Source organism: Magnolia sinica, chromosome 17 (assembly GCF_029962835.1).
Source record: "Magnolia sinica isolate HGM2019 chromosome 17, MsV1, whole genome shotgun sequence".
In the NCBI taxonomy this organism is placed as follows: Eukaryota; Viridiplantae; Streptophyta; class Magnoliopsida; order Magnoliales; family Magnoliaceae; genus Magnolia; species Magnolia sinica.
The window spans coordinates 29,023,971-29,046,011 of record NC_080589.1 but is presented as its reverse complement, the minus strand read 5'-3'; the positions used below and the strand labels follow the sequence as shown (position 1 = coordinate 29,046,011).

Genomic DNA, 22,041 nt, shown 5'->3' with positions numbered 1-22,041 from the left:
TGTTACGGGGCAGTAACGACCGTTATGGGCCGTAACGACTATTATGGCCCCATAACGGCCGTTACGGATCGAAAAAACATGGGGTCACCGTTACGACCCCGTAACGTGTAATAGTACAGGCCGTTGTTGTTATGTATTGGCCGTTACGACCGATACGTAACTGTTTTTGCATTCCTTGGCGTATAGCATAAGCTACATGATACTTAATATTTTTTAATTAAAATAATAGAAAATATGATAAAATTTAATAAATGCATAATTACTATGAGTTTTTTATTGCGAATCTGGATCGTCAACCACAGTTCCATGCAAAATGTCTCTGTCCCTTTGCCTTCAGACATCTCTGAGTGACCTTTTTTTTTTTTTTTTTTTAGAAACAGCACAAATTCACAATATGGACTACAATTTGGATGGTTTGGATTGATCTAAGTGTTCTATCCATGATTTGATCCACAATTTAGATGGTCCAGATTGATCTAATGTAGTGCCACATGTGATAGGGACGAGTCGCCACCATTTTTAAATAGGTGTTGAACTAGCATAAAAGAAAAAAAAGGAGATTTTAGTTAGCGTACGCTACGCTACATACTCTGTAGCTTACACTACCTACATACGCTACGTAGCGTTTTTAGCTATGCTACGCTACGTAGAGTGCGCGCTACCGAAAACACTGGTTCTAATCAAGGTAGAAGCAGGTCATCCTCATTATAAATGTTATCCAAGCTTATTGGGCAGAAGTCACTTTCGTCAACTTGATTCGCCATCCTCCTTGTGTTATGCTGCATAGTTATAGCTTCATGTTATAGTGCATGTAGATGAGCCGATCCAATGTCTTAACTTGCAATTAATCCTATTCTTCGAATGGATGAGTGCAAAAACAACTCTAGTTCGTATTGTAGCCAGAGGACGAAGTTGTTTGGCTCAAAACTTCAATTGTAACTATCTTGAGAGCCTTTGCATTTTATCCAAAATGTATCACCAATCAGCTATACAGAAAAAAAACTTATGTTAGAAAGACATCACTAATAAGACAATTTCTGCGATAATAGTCATAAATGAGAACTAATAAGACATGAGTTTCTTACCTGGAGCTATCTTAAAGACTGTCATTTGTGCAAGCACGTCTCTGGAGTTGCCTTGGCGAAGTGTATATACTTCCAACTATGGACAATATGATACACAAACATTTATAGTGTTTTAAGCACCAAAATGACAAAATTAAAGAGCAATAATTTTGGACTAATACTCACTTCGTTCAACGCGCTATATGCATATTTAGGTCAGGCTCACGTTCTTCAAGCCGACATGAACCTGAAAATTCTCAACAAATGAAGAAGCGTATCTGTATCTTGGATCTAGATAGTACCCTATACTACTGTAATGAAAACAAAGACTTCACTAATCACAACATAAAATAATTGTGTAACAACCAACAACAAGTGCATAATAACAAAGAGTTTACCTACTATCGAAAAATCGTGGTGAAGTTGTTTCATTTAGTGCTTGGCGATCATCCTCCAATAACCTTTGTAATGTTTATAATAACGATAAATAGCTAGCTCTGCTTTATCAATGCCATTGTAGAGGAAGCCTGTGGTAGGTATCTCGTTGGATTCTACAAGATGTACACTCTTATTAGGGGTTCCATCATTTGAGGATGTTTTGACCTTCTTCAAATATACGTTGTCCTTGATGGTCTTCACAACCTCAACTAGTGCCCCCGATGTCTTTTGCCCATGTTTTTTGTTCAGCCATTCTCGGGAAACAAGCATCTCACTCAACACTCACCAGTCTCTGTTGGATCGCACGATAGGGAAAGATTAACAATCCATATTGAAAAATTGTTGGTGCAAACTCTCAAGGGCTATAAAGTTTGTTGCAAATCTAATCGTTGTAGGTCTAAGTAGCTCTTTCCCGTTCGTAAACTTTATTATGCAACTAGACTCCCTGATGTTGGTGCAAACTCTCAAGGGCTATAAAGTTTGTCGCAAATTTGATTGAACCAGACCTAAGTAGCTCTCTCCCATTCATGAACCTCATTATGGCGACTAGTTGGTTATGGTTGTAGATGAATGTCGTACTTGTCTTTTCCTTTTAACTAATGTGGCAACACTTTTTATTTTTCCTTCCAATTTCTTCTAATATGAGATCGATGTAATGTGAGATACATGGTGACCACAATAAACGTTGTCTCTTCGCCATCAACATTATTCTTGTAGACTTGTATGTTACTTCATTGTCGATCAAAATCTGCACCACATTCTGCTCTCCAATCTTGTCAAGTATCTCATCCATTAGGAATAAAATATAGTTAACATTTTTTGTTGCTTTTGATGCATTGATTGATTTGTGGAACATCATTCCGAGTGGCAATATATCATGTAGTCGATCATGTTACGCTTGGTTGGGCCATTCCAACCATCGCACATAATAATGCATTCTTTGGTCTGCCATATGGGTCTAAAGGTGGCCCATATATGCCTTTACATCTTGATACTATGTTTTTGTTCATTTTCCTTAAATCTTTTAAGTTGTGGGTGCCTTCATTCCTACACTGGTTTCTGCCACTACACCAATCACCGCTCGCTAGTATGGGGAGTTGGCAACATTTTGAGCTATTTTGCCATGCATGAATAGCTTGGTTGTTGCCCTGCCAAGCTTCTCAATGGTAGTTATAGTCCAAATTTGTTTGATATATATATATATATTTGTTTTATTGTCTCCTTTCTAAACAGAATTGGATCACACGAGGGTCTCCCGGGCTCCACCACACCACATATCAGTCATGTGGTGAACACTTGAAGAAGTCTCCTTTCATCTGAAGGCATGCCAAATCCACTCAACATACCCTCACACCTAGTCGCACTCCTAGTACCACTCCCATTGCCCCCTAGTACCACTCACATGCACTGACGAGTTGTCATTTTTACGAGCTGTGTGCACGTTCTTTCCTAGCCATTACAACCTCATGATCTGAATCCTCACCAGTCTCAATATTTTCGTACTCGCAAATGGCCAAAGAATCAGGACTAAACACCTCTTGTCTGGCCGCATCAAGAGCATCTTGCCTTTTGTTTTTTTTTCCTTTCTTTTTTCTTTTATGCACAACTGTGATGATATGCTGGAGACACTAGATGTCATGCCTTTGCAAACCTCACTAGATGATAAGTGAAGGTAGGCCGATCCCTTGGAGGAAGCTAATCCATATATGGTCTTAGGGGAAGGGAAGGATGAGGTAGAGGTGGTGACAGGGATTAACGCTGAAGCCTTTAGAGCTCTGTCGATTGTTCTAGCTGATCCTTTGGGTGAAGACTCACTGTTGTTCATGGGTGATATGCTGGAGACACTAGATGTCATGCTTTTGCAATCCTCAGTTGAAAGGGTGGTGATCCTAGAAGACGGCAAGCTTTAAATGGTTGAGGCGAATGCTTCAAACGTAAGAGTGCTGCGGACAAAATGCTTACTAAAGAGGAGCTCAACTGGACTACAGACATCATTGAGAAGGTGGGAAGGAAATTGGGCTTGTCTTGTCATGCGTGTAGCAAGGATGCTGTTGCCCTCTTTTAGTTTATAGAAAGGAGAGGTTACTTGGCTTCCAAGCAAGCAATGAGATGAACTCGAAAGGGGCAGAGGGAGCTTTTGAGGCTTGAGAGCACAATTGACTGCAAGGCAGGGAACAATATCAATGGGCTTCCTAGTGGCAGAAGGGCGAGATTTGTTTCTTGATGAACATTCCTAGTTGGAACGTTAAGGCAAAAAGATCCCAAATAAAAGCCATAAGTAAGAAATCTAAAGCTCAAATCATTTCCCTTCACGAAACCAAGCTGGCTTGTGATTCTGGTGGCTTGGTGCTCGGGCATCTGGGGGAGGGAGGATAGCTAGCACGACAAATTCCTAGTCTCGATGGTCCTATTTGAAATTGTGACTGGGTTCAAATGGCTTTTCACCTCTATCTATGGCCCTTGTAAAGATGGTCAAAGAGCAGTTTTTGGAAGGACTTAAAGGCCATCCCTGCAAAGTGGGGTCGAGGGGGCATGCTCTCGGTTGACTAAAAGTATGAAAGATTTTGTAGGTTGGATTTAGTGTTTTGATGTGGTGGATATTCCATGTAAGGGGCTAAGTATACCTGGTCTAACGGGTAGAGTCCTCCAATCTTGTTGTATTTGGATAGATTCCTCACATTGCTAGAGTGAGTGGAAAATTTCCTTTGGTCTAGCTAGTAGGGCTACCTAGGTCTGCGTTCGTTTACAGACCTATTATCTTATAGGTTGAGTTGGGGGCCCAAACCTTTCAAGTTCGAGCTAATGTGGTTGGAATATTAGGGGTTCTCCGAGCGTGTGGAGGGGTGGTGGCGATCCTTTCAAGTCGTTGGTTCGGCAGGATTCGGGTTCCATTAGAAATGAAAACTCCTCAAAAGAGAAGCTAAAAGTTTGGAAGAGGGAAGTGTTTGATGTGAGGGAGGCAGACTTGGCTGGAATTCTGGACGAACTTTATTCTATAGACCTCTAGGAGGGGATGAGTTCTGGGTGTAGGAAAAGGAGGCGGGCTTTCTTTACTTTTGATTATTCCAAACTCCGGAGGAAGAAATCAAGTGGAGGTAGTGTTCGCGGGCTCTTTGGTTAAAAGAAGGTGATAAGAACATTAGGTTCTTCCATAGTGTTGCTTTGGCAAGAGCCAGAAACAAAAGAATTGGCTCCTTGGTTGTTGATGGCTCTAGTTGAGTAGAACAAGCAAGTATGTGAGGGGATCATGGGATACTATCAGAAGCTTTTGTCGAAAGATCATTAGGTTCGACCAAGGTTAGATCACGTCCAATTCGATGGTTTGTTAGAAGATTCAGCCGCTTCTTTGGAGAGATTTGTTTCCGGAACATAATTATAGTTGTGGATAGTTTGGGTCGTAACAAAGCTCTCGAGCCTGATCGGTTCTGCTCGCTTTTTATCATAGTTTTTGAAATGTGGAGAAAGTGAATGTGATTGATTTCGTCAAGGAATTTTTCTTGAAAGGCAAATTTCCCCCCGAGTTAGGAGACTGTTTTATCATTATTGTTCCTAAGGTCGAGGGAGCTGAAGGCTTGAAGTACTTTAGTCCTATTAGTTTAATCAGGGAGCCCCTACAAAATATTGGCTAAAATCCTTGCTTTCAGATTCAGAGGAGTACTAGGAAGTATCATATCCCACAACTAGGGGGTCTTTATGGGAGGAAAACAAATTTTGGATTTTGCTCTTATTGCCCACAAGTGTATCGATTCTCGCTTCCGTGATAAGAAGGCTAGGATTGTTTATAAGCTTGATGTGGAGAAGGCATATAATGATGTCAAGTGGGAGTTTCTGGTATATATGTTGGGGATGTTGGGCTACTAAGAAAAATGGAGAATATGGATCCGAGCCTGCGTTAGATCCCCTATATTTCTCGGTGCTGGTGAATGGTTCCCCTAAAGGTTTCTTTAAACCTTCTAGGGGTCTAAGGCAAGGGTCCGTGCTCTCCCCTTATTTGTTCTTAGTTATTGCTAAAGCTTTTAGCTAGTTGCTAGCCAAAGGGCAAGAGGCTGACCTTATTAGCAGCTTCAAGGTGTCTTAAGTTGGGGGATCGGGTTTTGCACCTCCATTTCACTGACGACACTATCATCTTCTATGAGGCAGACCCTACTATGGTTGATAATTTTTGGAAAGTTGTATTTGTTTCGAGGCGGTCTCTAGCTTGAAGATTAATGTGGGTAAGAGTGAGATGTGGGTATCCACCTATGCAAAGCAGAAATCTCTAAGTTGGCGTCATCTTTCGGATGCAAAGTCGGGTCTTTTCCCACATCTTACTTGGGGCTCCCTTTGTGCATTGAAATCTCGCCAAACACCTTTGGGATAATGCGTTAGAGCGGATTGAATGGAAATGATTGCTAGCTTTCTCTAAGCAGTTGGCTAAATCACATTAAGTTAGCTTTCTCCAACATGCCCCTTTATTTCATGTCCCTCTTTAAGTGCCCCCAACGGTTTGTGAGAAGTTGGCAAGCTTCGGAGAGACCTCCTATAGAAGGGTCTGAGGATCACAAAAAACTTTCACCTTCTGAAATGGGAAGGGAAGAGGCCTGTAAGCCGATGGTCTAGGGTGGTGCGGGTTTTTAGGCATTCGCAGTATGAACGTGGCCTTCCTAGGCAAGCGGTTATAGTGTGTTGGTATGGAGGATGGAAGCTTTTAGTGTGAGCTAGTGGCTAGCAATTATGGCCTAGGGGTATGGGAGATGAACCAAATCATCCCTTTATAAGGCTTCTCATATTTAGAAATCTATTGTGGCGCTTCGTCTGGATTTTTTGCAGGGTATATCCCTCTACTTGGGGGACAACTCCAAGATTCGTTTTGGGAGGATATCTGGTGTAGAAATGCTCCATTGCGTCAAGTTTATCCTAGATTGGCCCTTCTAGCCCTGTTCATTAGTTTGGGAGTGTCAGATTGCTACTCAAAAAGCATTTATTTTGTTTGTTGGTCTCTGCCTTGTAGTAGAAATCTTTCAGATGTTGAGTTGGATGCCTTTCTCTCCCTCTTAGATTAGTTACGGTATGTCTTCCCATTGGGGTCCCTCTACAAGTTAATTCAAGGTGAGGTCCTTGTAGTTCAAGGGGGGCATGTTACGGGTTATGCCGTGCTATGTTATGGTCCTCCTTTGGGTGTGGTAGGGGGGTGGAGGCAGGAAGATCGATCGGGATGTGTGGCATCTTTCCTTGCTGGCTGTGTGGTGGGTAATTTGGGGCGAAAGAAATAGGAGATACTTTCGGAATATCTCTAGGTCGGTCAAAGTAATAGTGGAGGTTGTCAAAGTGGCTATCTTGAAGTGGGTTGCTCTTCTTTAGTGTTTATTTGTTTTCGGCCTACTCGGGCTTTTGTTTTTCTCATTTGTATTCTTTTCCTACTTCGTTGTTGCGGGTAGGTTTTTTCAATAAAATTTCCTTTTATCCCTAAAAAAAAGTAAGCTTCATCTGTTTGAAGCATCTGCATCTAACAATAAACAAATATATATTGTTCATGCAAAAATCAACTGAACAAACAAAAAACATATAAAACGGGGTTAAAATCCATAATCAATAGCATGGTGTTATATATGCAAGCATCTTACATCTGTTTGAAGCATCCACATTCAATAATAAGCAAAAGTAAAAAAATAAACTCTTTGGAGTTTTTTCTTTATAGTAACTATTCATGTGAAAATTAGCTTTAAAAAAAATAAAATACAAAAAGGAGTTAAAATCCCTAATTTATGGCATGGTGTTGTACATGGAAGCATCCTACGTCTGTTTGAAGCATCCGCATTCAATAATAAACATTTTTTTTTTTTTTTTTTGTGTGTGGTTTTTACCTCATAGTCATTGTTCATGCGAAAATCAGTTGAAAAAAATAATTAAAAATATAAAATGGGATGAAAATCCCTAATCTATGGCATGGTTTTGTACATGCAATCGTCCTATGTTAGTTAAAATTATCCACACTCAAATATAAATAAATAAACTGATTTTTGTCATTTTCTATGTAAAAACAGCATTAAAAAAATAGAAAATTACAAAAACCCACCATATTGACCACGAATCTGGAAAGATGTGGTCCATTTGCGATTGTAATTTTCATAAAAACTAATTCCAGCAAAAAAATTCAAAAAGAAATGAACACCTGCCTCTTTTTCCGAATTATCCCCAAAATGTCCCACGTATCTTCGATTGGTCCAACTCGTTTTAATATAGAGTTTTAATCCTTCATGTGTACACAATGTTGGTTGGAAATGCCTTGGAAAATATGAGAAATGAAGAACAATTGCAAAAGATTGAAAAAATGAGGATTTGAAGCATTTTTATATAAAAGTTAGATGTTTACTGACTGTTATGGGGTCTTTGTGACTGTTACACCCCTTGTAACGGCCATTACAGCATCATTTTTTCAACCTTCACCGATTCAGCCCGAATCGCATAATGGTGTTGGCCGATACCGTTATGTAACCAATACGGCACACCTTGTTCAAAAGTTTGTTTGCTTGCCCACAAGAAAACAGTATTGAGACTTGCAACATTCATACGTATTTGAAAAATATCATATTTTCAGTAATGGGTGAAAGTTGGCCAGGCTGGCCATGTTGGGCCAGATTTGGCTAAAGGCCCACTGGATGGGCCTGTGTGCAGTTTTTGAGGCCTGATAACTGATTGCACCAGGCTTGGGCTTAGTATGCATAAAGGCCTGGCAGGATAGCATGGCCTCACCGTACTTATTTAACACTATTGGGCTGGGTACGTGGTCAATGTGATTGGGCCTGTGCCTAGATGCTTTAGTTTCTGGCAGGGCCATACATGGTAACCGGTATGTAGCTCATTGGATGGGCATGGGCAATCCTTGGCCTAGCCCTGACCATCCCATTTACACCTCTATTTTCAGTGCACACTATTATGACATGGAAAACCAAGTGTCGCTATCTAACCTAGACAAACAAGTGGAAATTTGGGTTCTGCGTGCTTTTGGCTTAAAAGTTATCCTTTCTCAAATTGGAGATCTTTTCTTAAAACATAGGTTTTCAATGTAGTGCAGTGCACCTTTCTTTTACCATGACACTTTTTCATTCATAAGAACATTGCTTCCTAAGTTTCTTTGATATGCTTGGACTTCACTTGTTTAACTTTTTTTTTTGTCCACAGCTTTTCCACTTTGATGTTCATGAGGATGTACGGACGATTGCCGATGCAACTATAGAGAAGGATGAGGTTATTATCCTTGTTCTTCCAATTTATGTTTTTTCCCCTGAATATTTACATCCATGTACAATATTTGCAGCTCTTCTTTTCATAAAACATACATTCCTTGTTAGTTGGTGGGTGAACATGACTTGGGAAGAAGGAATTTACCTTCTTCTTCTTCTTCTTCTTCTGCCGAACCCAGACAACTTTTTACATGCATGTCTACATGCAGCCACACTTGCTGCATGGACCACTTAAAGCTGTGCATCAAGTGGGTCCTACCACCACAGAGATGATATGTTCCAAGAACCGGGCTAGTCAGTTCAGCAGGTAGGTCCTTAGTAGCATGAACCTTCCACCAAGGTGCCTTTCACACTTTGGATCATGCTTCATATTCCTGCTTTGCAGCTGTTTATACTCGCTAACATTTTGAAACAAGCGGTTCCTTGCACCTGCACTTGAATCTGTTGCTGCTTCTCTTCATGCTTGTGCAGCTGTAGGTAAGCCACACATAGGAGACAAATGGATGGTTTTAAAATATTGTCAGTAGTAAGTTTTTTGGCTGATTTAGGGTAATTTCCAATCCATAACAGGCTAATGTCCAGTGGTTCAACATGATCTTAGGTTGCCATGCTGGTGTTCCAGTGATGCAGGACATGAAAGTTAAACATGATATGCAAGATTTCAGGCTTTAGATCATACTAATTTAGAAACAATCACAAAAATTCCACATCCCGCATAAGATCAAACATTTAACAAGGGGAATTTACGAGGGTCCAAGCCTACACATGTTAGGGTTGGATCAATTAAAAATTATAGACCAAAAAAATGCTCAAATGAGAGTAGATTCATCCACTCTTGCAAAGGATTATTCCCCAATCCAAGGGATTTACATGTTTCAATTTAAGAAAGCTTAGGGTTTGCAAAAGTGGAATATAACTTAGAATTTAGGATTATCTAGGGTTAGGGCTAGAGATTTAAGGCGAGAGAGGAGAGGATTAGAGGAGAGAGAGAACCTGAAAATAGTCCACACGTGTGGACAACAATCTAGTCCAGACGCATGTGCGTGGGATCCTGCCCGCACGCGTAGGGCCCATGAACCCAAAAAAGGACAGCTTAGGGTTGGTCGGCCAGGGGTGGGCCACCCACACACCAAGTTTCAGGCCGATCGGCTGTCCGGTCTGTGCATGGTACTCCGCCGAAGTTTCAGCCCTCCTGGAGGGCCTGATTATGCAAATTTGCTGTAGAGGAAGGATCAACTGTAAAAGGGGGTGGATTTGATGATGGGATGGCTTGTGGGAGATGATGAATATTAAGGGAAAGAGGCGGGGGCAATTTAGGATGGGTGTGGCTTCGCACAACGGTAGTTAGCCATTCGAAGAATGGAGGGTTTCGCATCCAATTAGATTTCCACAACTCAAAGAATTAGAGAAACAGCAAAGCACAGAATTTTATTCATAATCTTCAATGAAAAAAAACCTACAAGGGGTTGCCTATTTATAAGAAAACCCTATATCCCAAAAGCTGCGCCATGTGCAGAGACGAAGTAACAAAAATAACAACCAATCAATGCAGTCAAAACCGTTCATGATGTTCCTAATAACGATAATAAGCAAATCTCAAAGTCTTAGGGTAGTGGGCCACGATCATGAGATCCAATGGTGGGATCCACATGATGATCGGGTCCACTCCAATGAACCATAGCACAACCTTCTAACTATGAGGCCCTCCATGTATGTTGTCATCGATCCAGATCGATGGTAGGGCCTTCCTCCTTGCGTACGTGCATAGGGGGCATGCATGTGCGCATGATGTCCCCATTAACTATCCCCGGCTGCGAATATTTCGCTACTGGTGAAACAAAACTCCTGAACCGCTCCAAGATGTCAAGATCAATTCGTTGAAGTTCATCCTTAGTGAGCCACGTATTATCTGAAGTTGGGTGTGACTTCCATTTAACCAGGTACTTTTGAAACCCGCCGTCCGACGTTGATACTATTTGATGGTTCAAAATATCCTCTATCTCCTCTCTGGGTGTGGGAAGAGTAGGTATAAGAGGTAGAGGCTGGGAAGAAGGGTCAGGAGGAGGCCATGGATCAAGGGAAAGGTCCGAGGAATCAGGATGGTTAGGCGAAAGGTTGGACAATGTATCAGGGGTCCCCCGAAATGCAACTAGATCCTCTACATTTAATGTGGAACTAATTCCCATGGAAGGTGGAAGAAGATCTACCACATACGCATTGAGACTGTTTTGTTTTATAATTTTGAATGGTCCAGCGCTATGCACGTGTAATTTACGAACGACTCCTTGAGGATATTGCTCTGGCCTGATGCGGACCATCACAGAGTCCCCTACATTGAATTCCTTGAATCATTTATGTTGGTCTGCAGAAATTTTGTAATGTTCATTACTAGTATTGATCTTTTGCCTGATTTCTTGATGCAATGAATGAATGTTTTGTGTAAAGGACTCTGCAGACTCTAATGGCGTATGGGATAGGGATATAGGGACAAGATCAATAGGCTTCCTATGTTTATATGTCCCAAACTGAAGAGGAACAACATCACACCAAAATGTGTCTTTATATCAGTGTTTTCAGTAGCGTTGTAGCGTAACATACGCTACGTAGCGTAGCGTAGTGAAAACGCTACGGGGCGTACACATGTAGCGTAATTCCCTGGTAGTGTAAGCTACAGGGTATGTAGTGTAAGCTACGCTGCATGTAGCGTAGCGTAGTGTGTAGCGTGCATAGCGTAAGCTATTTGAAATCTCATTTTTTCAAGTGTTTTTTCTATGTTAGTTAAACACCTATTTTAAAATGGTGTTGACTTACACTTGTGACACATGACACTACATTAAACTAATCCGGACCATCCAAATTGTGGTCCATATCGTAGATAGAGCACTTAGATTAATCCGGACCATCCAAATTGTGGTCTATATCATGAATTTGTGATGTTTCAATAAATAAAAAAGAAGTCATACTTTGAGATGTTTAAAGGCAAAGAGAGAGGGATTTTGCATGGAAATAAGTGGTTGATGATCCAGATTCATAGTCAAGAACTCATAGAAATTACGCATTTTGTAAATCTTATCAATGTTCTGTTATTTTAATTAAAAATATTAAGGATTGTGTAGCTTACGCTACACGCTATTTAAAACATTGCTTTATATGATCCAAACTGAATAGGAACGAGACAACGGTGCGAGACTGGAATGGAAGTTTCATCAACCCAAGATAGTTTATAGGGTTGGGATGGGCTTCAAGCTTCAAGCCCATATGGCTCAGTGCCAGTTGATGCTACGTTTGCACAACTATCGCTATCCACGATCATCTTGCAGCTCTTATTACCACATTTTGTGTAAGTATCGGAGATCGTGTTGCGGCGCTAATCGTTGGTATTCTTTGCTTGTGCAAAGGCGCAATGAACAACTTTAAGGGTCGCGGACTCTTGCACTCCCTCTTCCTCATCACTAGGGGTTTCTACTGGCTCATATGCTTCCTCCTCACTGTCACTTTCTCTGGGCACTACTTCCACTTGCCCCTCAATAAGGAACACCTTGGTGCTCTCTTTCATACCACACTGGTGGGCAAAATGACCAAACCTCTGACATCTAAAACACCTAGTCGCATTGCTTCTGCGCGAGCTAGATTCGACAACTTCTTTACCCTTATCATCCTTGGGCCTAGATTGAGAACTATTGGAAGTCTTGTATTGATATCCAGTGCCAGGTTTATCCTCAGAAGGGTTGGCCTTGGCGCCAGAATCACGAGACTCAAACTGCCTTCCCACAGATACTTTGAGATATTGCTCGATCTCCAACACTACTTGATATATCTGTTCAAGAGTGTCTATGTCCTTGGTGAGCAATTCTCTCATAATATCAGAATGGAGGCCCATCTTAAATCAAGCAAGAGTGAGTACGGGATCCTCGTCAACTTCACATCAAGACAAGTACTCTTCAAACTTTTCAATGTATTCCGCTACACTCATGAAACCTTGTCGAAGAGACTGTCATTCCTCAACCAACCTTAAGCGGTAAGAGAAAGGGATGTACTTTTCTTTAAGAGTTTATTTCATTTCTCCCCAATGAACTATTGGGGGTTCCCTCGACCTTTCTTTCTTTCGCTCAATAGTGACCCAAAACCTCTTTGCTTGGCCCACAAGCTTCATCTTGGCGAATTAGACCCGACGAGTATTCGACATGTCATACCACTCAAAATAGTGGTCCATATCCGTCAGCCAATCTAAAAAAGCTTTAGGGTCCAAGTGTCCATCAAACGTAGGGGCATTTATTCTAACTCCCTTGAGGAGTTGCGCATCTAGGTCATAATGATCCTGATGTCCCTCGCGGGGTGGGTGCACCGGTGCGCGCCCATGATCGTTTCTTTGGCCACCTCTATTCCTTGGTCAATCCTCTTGACCACCTGCTTGCGATTGAGCATCTACCTCAATGGTGGTCTCTAGTTGGATAACGCGCACATTAAGCCGATCCAAGCGTTGGTCAATACGTTGTTCCAAGCGCCTACCCAAAGACTCAAACTGCCAAGTTAGGTCGTTCACGGATTCTTGCAATTGCTCCATGTTTAGTGTAGGGTGCAAACCAAAACCACGACCAGTGCGCGTGGGCATACAACCACTCACTCAAAGATCCTCTAAGGTAACTATATGCGCCTAAATGAGACTAAATGATCCTATAGGACTCTATATGAGGGAAACTACAACACTTCTAAAATTCCAGCAACAATACTGCCCAAATAGCTTGTTAATAGACAATTCAGCCATGAAAATTGAGGATTTTCTGACAACAGAAAATTCAGCAGTCCATGTTGTGAATGATGGGTGCTAAATAGCCCTATATGATGAGATTTAATGCAAATTAAACGTGAGTAGACTAAACCCTAAGCATGTAATGCAATCCCCTATGAAAAACCTAAGCACTGATACCAAATTTGATGTAGGACATGAAAGTTAAACATGATATGCAAGATTTCGGGCTTTAGATCATACTAATTTAGAAATGATCACAAAATTTCACATCCTACATAAGATCAATCATTCAACAAGGGGAATCTTCGAGGGTCCAAGCCTATACATGTTAGGCCTGGATCAATTAAAAATTATAGACCAAACAATGCTTAAAGGAGAGTAGATTCATCCACTCTTGCAAAGGATTATTCTCCAATCTAAGGGATTCACATGTTTCAATTCGGGAAAGCCTAGGGTTTGCAAAAGTGGAATATAACTTGGAATTTAGGATTTTCTAGGGTTAGGGTTAGAGATTTAAGGCGAGAGAGGAGAGGATTAGAGGAGAGATCCTGAAAATAGTCCACACATGTGGACAACAATCTGGCCCAGACGCATGTGCGTGGGATCCTTCCCGCATGTGTGTGGGGCCCACGAACCCAAAAAAGGACAACTTGGGGTTGGTCGGCTAGGGGTGGGCCAACCACACCAAGTTTCAGACCGATCGGGCGTTTGGTCTGTGCACGGTGCTCCGCTGAAGTTTCAGCCCTCCTGGAGGGCCTGATTCTGCAAATCTGCTGTAGAGGAAGGATCAGCTGCAAAAGGGGGTGGATTTGATTGTGAGATGATTGTGGGAGATGATGAATATTAAGGGTAAGAGGTGGGGGCGATTTGGGATAGGTGTGGCTTCCCACAACGGTAGTTAGCCCTTCGAAGAAGGGAGGGTTTCACACCCAATTAGATTTCTACAACTCAGAGAATTAGAGAAGCAGGAAAACGCATAATTTTATTCATAATCTTCAATGAAAAAAAAAAAAACCTGTAAGGGGTTGCCTATTTATAAGAAACCCTATACCGCAAAAGCTGCGCTATGTGCGCACACTATTACTTAGAGATGAAGTAACAAAAATAACAACTAATCAATGCAATCAAAACCGTTCATGATGTTCCTAATAACGATAATAAGCAAAATTCAAAGTCCTAGATCATTTAGGATAATGGGCCACGATCATGAGATCCAATGGTGGGATCCACATGATGATCGGGTCCACTCCAATGAACTATTGCACAACCCTCTAACTGCGAGGCCCTCCATGTATGTCGTCATCAATCCAGATCGATGGTGGGGCCTTCCTCCTCCTTGCGTATGTGCGTAGGGGGGCGTGCGTGTGCGCGTGATGTCCCCATCATCTAGTTGGGAATTTGCACGGGAATAAATGACAAGCAATTCATATTGGATTTGATCATCATCGTCATCATGGCCTGGTCACAGCTATTGGGTGTGGGCTTTACAGATCTTGTTTCACCAATCATTCCTAAGGCCATCCTATCCCTAGTAAATGAACATGGCTACTACCCCTTCTCACAGCCTCGATCCAAGTCTTTTAGGTCTTTTTCTCATCGTTTTTTAGGCACTTCAGCCCTAGTCAATACTCACATGCTTATTGGATTTTTCTTCTTCGTTGCATATGATTGAACCATCTCAATTTTTTCTCTGAGGTTCTATCTCTTATTGGGCCTCTCTAGGAAGGGATGGGTCAAGTTGGGTTCGGGTCGGTTTAGGTTTAGATCATAACAAGGATGGGTCCAACCCAAACCTAACCCATTCATTAAACAGGTTGAAAATCTTGACCCCAACCAGACCCATCTATGAATGAGTCAACCCAAGCCCAACCTACCTGAGTCAATTAAAAAATTTAAAAATAAATTAAATAAAATTATTATCTTTTTGTAGAAAAAATATAAAAATATCAACCACATATTTCAAACATTGTTTTGAGACTCGGATGAGTATGCTATGATATATTTGAATCAACTTAAGAGTCGGTCAAAGATGATCTGATTCGTTACCCCGAGTCAGCTTGACTGGTGTGAATCAGGCCAATTCAACCCTAATCCGGATGAGTTGCAACTCGACTTAGGGCTGACCGTGTCGGGTTGAGTCATTGATTCTTTTTTACCATGATTTAAAACTCTTAACTAATATAAAATCAAGCTCTTATTGTAACCAAATTACAGCCATCATAACCGAGTTTAGTGTTTTTAAACTTACATTACTCATGGTTAACATTTAGCGAGGAGGCAAGAAGGATCATATTCATGAAATACAAGTTCTGTCCTTGCAAACCAAAACCTGGCCCATTTCATTTTGGGTTAACGAAACACAACCCAAACCCAAACCATATGGGAAATAGGTTGACCAAACTTTGATTTTCTGGTTTTGGGTATGGGTCAGGTTGGCAAGTCGGGTCAAGTTTTGCCACCCCTATCTCTAGTTGACCCCAAATGACCTCATTTCTTATGCTATCCAATATTCCAATGTTTTAAATACGCTATGTAGCATGTAGCTTACCCTACGTAGCGTAGCTTTGCCTTAACACTACGTAGCTCATGAAAATAGCTTAAGTTGCATGTAGCCTATGCTACATGATAATTCACATATGCCACAACCTACATGCTACATGCTAATGGTGCTCACATTACAAGTTATTTTTCACTATGACATGAAAATCAATCAATGTTTGCAATGATTTGTTACATTTTTCTATTTTCAATAAAAATTAATTAATCTTTTTTAATGCTATTTAAGAAGAGCAAATTTCATGATGTTTGGTGCAACTTAATGATTACCCTTTCCTATTACTTTAGGTTGGGTTGGGTTGCACCAGACATCTTGAAATTTTGTTAAATTTCATTATTAATCAGTCTAATTTAGTGAATATCATGAAAATTCTAGAAGTAGGGGTGCATCAGTGTTTTATGCCTCACACTCCAGAGGCAGGAATGCTACGCTACATGCTATTCGCTATTTAAAACGCCTATGCTATCCTTCGTAGTTTCCCACCCATCACTCCTATTCTGTTCGAACTACTTAACAAACTACCCTAGAAAGCATATATGGTTGAGATATCCATCACGTTTTACATGCATATGTAACGAGCACACAACTGTCCATAGCAAGGTTGTAAATATTGCCTGAAACCAGTACGTCTTGGTATTGGTGGGTATCATCCCCTCCCGAGCCCTACCTGATTGGGCTGACTTGGCCCTAAATCGGCTGTATTGGCCCAAATCAGCCAAGATGGACCAAATGGACCCAATATCTGGGGTTTGATTCGACGACTATAACACAAGTACTACTATGGGGCACACTCGTGGTTTCCACTAGAGATCCATTCCATTCATCATGTGCACCCATCAATTATCAGCTCTTAGACAAAATTTGAGGACAAAACAGAATTGAAGTTGTCCACAACAGGGGAAACAATGTTAGAGAACACCCACCAATGAAAAATATCCAGTAGTGTTTTGGCCAACCTTTCTGTTCTTCTATCCATCCAACCCGTTCATAAGATGTGCCTTATCAAGATCATGGGACTTAGAAAATATAAGGCTGATTAAAGTGTCAGGAGGGTCACGCTACTTGAATTTAGAAATTTAGGGTGAGTTTTACATTGTTTCCTTTTGTGTGGCCCACAGGAATTTTGGATCAGCCTGATATTTTGTTTGTCAGGTCTTTATGGTGGGTCACACTTGATGCATGGTTTCGATCACACATTTAAATTAACACGGGCCTACAGACAACTTGACATGGTTGCATGGACACCTTCTTTGTGATTTCTGAATTGCATCTCCTACCCTTATTGCAGGGAAAGAAAATCCAGACAAAGAAAATAAAGAAAGAAATATAAATCACAAACCCCGCGTCTGGATTCCCCTTTCAGGCTCACTTCCTGACAACCCAGCCCACGGGTGAGTTGATCGGTTCCCTTGGTTCAAAGCCGTGGTGTTAACTATCAATAATTCCGGTCAAATTTTGACCAGAACTTTGATAGCTAACATCATGACCATGAACTTCTTTCGACGACCTTTATTTAATATCATCGAAAGGCTAGGGTGCCACTCATGGCAGAGGGACTTGGAGGTCCCTCGTCACATGATTGGCAAAGAGACTGCAACTTTGACTTATATTCCACTGGGAGGGGTTCGAACCCATGACTTCTGGCGTGACGGACCAGCACTCTAACCAACGTCAGTGATTTCCCGCTGAAATGCTCTCTCAATGAGAGCCCATACTTAAAATAACAAAGTCGATGTGTCCTTTAGAATTTACTTTTGAAGCAACTGTTAAAGATTGAAAGACAACTTTCTGACTATCAGAAGGTAACAGCACCGACAGTCACTTAGCCAACCTTTTAGATTGAATATAGTCACGGTCCTTGAGCGGATCCCACGTTAGCCCCAAGACGTTCGTCTCTAACTAGAAAAGTCAATGCATCGAGCTTGAGAAGCTTCTGGGCCAGTGAGCTTGTCAAACTCCCATCATCTTATTATGGAATGTTCGCCTGGGGAGACTAAACTAAAGAGCAACCTCAAGGAGAATCTCGCTAAATTGTGCCAAGGTGCTCTCCATTCAAAAGAGAATGAAAGACGGGAAGACCTACCTGAGCCAGCTACCTGGAAAGGGGGAAAGGGAGATGGAACAATGGGCTCAACGCTGCATAGTAGGCAGTAGTAACAAAAAACAGGTGGAGAAAGAATTGACACTTATACCTCCCTTTTCGATAGCTAGCAGCACTACTGATTCCTGAACCCATTGTATTTAGTAGCATCAGTAGCAAAGCGCTAGTTGCACCACCATCAGCTGATCCAATGCCAGTTGACAATATTAGAGACTTTTAGGAATTGTGATAGGGAGCTAGTTATGATCTAGATCGAATCTCTTCAGCAACTGATTCGGATCCTCGGGCATAAGCAAGAGTGGTCCGGAATAGATTACACTATTTCTTTCGCAGTCAATTAGAGATCATAAGATTCAGTTGCCCAAGATCATTGAGTCCGACGCTTCAGAAATTGGCTAGGGCGTTATCCTTAAGCAGCTAGCTCGAAGTGGTACTGGGCACTATCTAATAGTAAGAAGTGTAAAAAAAGAAATCCTTTGCAGGGTGTGCCAAAATGGTTACATATCGGCTGATATGTAACGATAACGGTAAGGGCTGATATGCATTTCGGGGTTGTATCGGCCGCTATTGTTTTTTGTACCTGTATCGGCTGATACGGGCCCGTTACGGCCCCATAACGGCTAGCTCGTAACGGTAACTTTTTTTTTTTGTTTTTTCATTTTAAGCTCTGTTTTGCTGTTTTTTTGAAACTTTTTGCTTCCAAACTGTTTCTCACTCATTCTACTACTAATTTCGACTAACCTTGGCTGGGTATTTGAGAAAAAAACACATTATATTACGGATTTTGTTGAATCAAAGCTCGATGGGCCATTTTTCAGAAATTCGTCAAAAATAGGTATTTATACTTTTAAAAAAAAATATGTTTTGCTGTTTTGATCATGCCATATGATGTGTTAATCATAGTAGAACATGTTAATGTGCATTTTACAGATTTGGGGTGCCATTTAATATTTTTTTTAAATATTTTTTTCTATTTACGCATGAATTTTGACCCCTTTTTTTTTTTAATTCGAAAAATCAATTTTTAATGGTTATTTTGCTGTTTTAATCATGCCATATGATGTGTTAATCATAGTAGAACATGTTAATTTGCATTTTACAGATTTGGGGTGCCATTTTATATATATTTTTTTATTTTTTCTATTTATGCAAGAATTTTGGCTCTTTTTTTTAAAATTCGAAAAATCAATTTTTAATAGTTGTTTTGTTGTTTTAATCATGCCATATGATGTGTTAATTATAGTAGAACATGTTAATGTGCATTTTACAGATTTGGGGTGCCATTTAATATTTTTTTAAAATATTTTTTTCTATTTACGCATGAATTTTGACCCTTTTTTTTTTTTAATTCGAAAAATCAATTTTTAATGGTTGTTTTGCTGTTTTAATCATGCCATATGATGTGTTAATCATAGTAGAACATGTTAATGTGCATTTTACAGATTTGGGGTGCCATTTTATATTTTAAATATTTTTTTCTATTTACGTATGAATTTTGGCCATTTTTTTTTTAATTCGAAAAATCAATTTTTAATGGTTGTATTACTGTTTTAATCATGCCATATGATGTGTTAATCATAGTAGAACATGTTAATGTGCATTTTACAGATTTGGGGTGCCATTTTATATTTTTTTTAATATTTTTTTCTATTTACGCATGAATTTTGGCCATTTTTCTTTTAAATTCGAAAAATCAATTTTTAATGGTTGTTTTGCTGTTTTAATCATGCCATATGATGTGTTAATCATAGTAGAACATGTTAATGTGCATTTTACAGATTTGGGGTGCCATTTTATAATTTTTTTCTATTTACGCATTTATTATGGCCCTTTTTTAAAAAATTTGAAAAATAATTTTTTAATGATTGGTTTGCTGTTTTAATCATGCCATATGATGTGTTAATCATAGTGAAACATGTTAATATGCATTTTACAGATTTGGCTTGCTATTTTATATATTTTATATATTTTTTTCTATTTACGCATTAATTTTGGCCATTTTTTTTAAAATTCGAAAAATCATTTTTTAATGAATAGTTTGCTGATTTAATCATAGAATTTGATGTGTTAATTATAGTAGAACATGTTAATGTGCATTTTACAGATTTGCGGTGTCATTTTATAATTTTTTTCTATTTTCGAATTAGTAACTTTATGTTTTTATTTGCTTATATTGGACAGGTTTTGCCTTGGAGCTTCTTAGGGTTTAGTTAGAACATAAAATCATCTTTATTAACATAAGTCATATACTCATACTCATATCTAATTATCTAGTATCTACCTAAACCTAAAGAAATGTCTGGGTCTGGCCAACAACAAGTGAGGATATTAGATGGCAACATTGTGAGAGGGTTGGTGGTACTAGGCACCAAATGAAGTGCAAGTCTTGTGATAGACTAGTGACTGGTGGAATTACCCGTCTCAAACAACATTTGGCAAATCAAAAGGGTCAAGTTGCCCCATGTAGTAGAGTACCGAAAGAGATAATGCTTTTAATGCAAGCTAGTCTGGATGAGTCGAAGGGTAAACGTGCTGCTGTACAAAAGAAGAAATGATATTTTGGATGCAGCTCGACAAGAGGTGTTTGGTCCTGAATATATGAGCGTTCGTGATGAAGATATTATTGATTCTGACGAAGATTCAAATTGAGAATTTACTATAGATAGGAGAGAGCTTGCGTCTAGCTCATGAAGAGGAAGAACGTCGCCGCATGTTTGGCACATATGGGTCAGTGCGTGATACAGGGGGGGAGGGGGGGGGGGGGGTAGGTTTGGTGGGTTACGACGTATGTTTGGGAGCCGACGATAGACATCTTCACATGATGCCCCTATACGTTTGGATGAAGAAGTAAATGAGCCTAGGAAACCCTCTATTGATCCAATCCTGTTTAGGAAAGAATCAACCAAACAAAAGAAGATAAAACAAATGTGGAGTAGAACTTCCGTTGAGAAATTAGGTAGAGCAGCAACAAAGTTATTTATACATGCCAACATACCTCCTAACGCAGCCAATTTTTCATATTGACAGGTGGTAATTGATGCAGCAGCAGAAGTAGGTGAAGGAATAAAAGCTCCCACGGCTAAGGAGATTAAGGGGAAATGGACAGATGCAGAGTATGCGGATGTGAAAACATACGTGGCTACCTTTAAACCTGTATGGCAAGCCAGAGGATGCACGATCATGTGTGATGGTTGGACTGGCCCAATCAGACACAGCATGATCAACTTCATGGTGTACTGCCACTTAGGAACTATATACCACAAGTCAATTGATGCCTCAGAGGCGACAAAAATTTTTACTTATATTAATGGACTAATGGATAAAGTTGTGGACGAGATTGGAGAGGAGATTATAGTGCAGATTGTGACAGATAATGAAGCAACATATACGCTTGCGGACATATGTTGACGGATAAGAGAAAACATCTTTTTTGGTCACCATGTGCTGCCCATTGTATTGATCTTATATTGGAAGATATTGGGAAGAAGAAGAATGTTAAGGAAATGGTCGAAAGGGCAAAGGAAGTGACGACGTTTATTTACAACCATAATCAAGTAGTTGCAATAATGAGAAAGTTCACGAAAGGACGAGAGTTGTTGAGGCCTGCGGCGACTAGATTCGCAACAAACTTTATAGCATTAGAGAGTTTATTCCAGCATAGGGGAGAGTTGAGTGAGATGTTCGCTTTCCGAGAATGACTGAACACAAAACATGGGAAGAAGACATCAGGGACACCGGTCGAAGTTGCGAACACCATACGGGACAACAAATATTGGAAGAAGGTCAAGGCGATCCTAAAGGTGATGGAGCCACTAATGAGGGTACTCCGTCTTGTTGAAACCGATGAAGCACCTACCATAGGCTTCCTATATGATGCCATGGATAAGGCAAAGTTTGCAATTCAACGT

The 22,041-nt window shown here is 40.3% G+C and overlaps 1 protein-coding gene across 8 annotated transcripts in view; it reads left to right on the top strand.

Annotated features, from left to right (window-relative positions):
* Positions 1 to 22,041, top strand: part of LOC131231667 (protein XAP5 CIRCADIAN TIMEKEEPER) — a 64,538-nt gene that overhangs the window by 36,262 nt on the left and 6,235 nt on the right. For 4 of the 8 annotated variants that reach the window (XR_009164499.1, XR_009164498.1, XR_009164501.1 and 1 more), the window contains one exon: positions 8,664 to 8,729. Coding sequence is in view for 4 of the 8 variants with exons in the window: in XM_058227943.1 (XP_058083926.1) it covers positions 8,664 to 8,729 (66 nt within the window). In the remaining 4 variants the exon portion in view is untranslated. Of the gene's footprint in view, positions 1 to 8,663; positions 8,730 to 8,934; positions 9,033 to 9,110; positions 9,151 to 22,041 lie in introns of those variants that run through there. The other 4 variants (XM_058227942.1, XM_058227945.1, XM_058227944.1 and 1 more) reach the window with 3 other exon arrangements.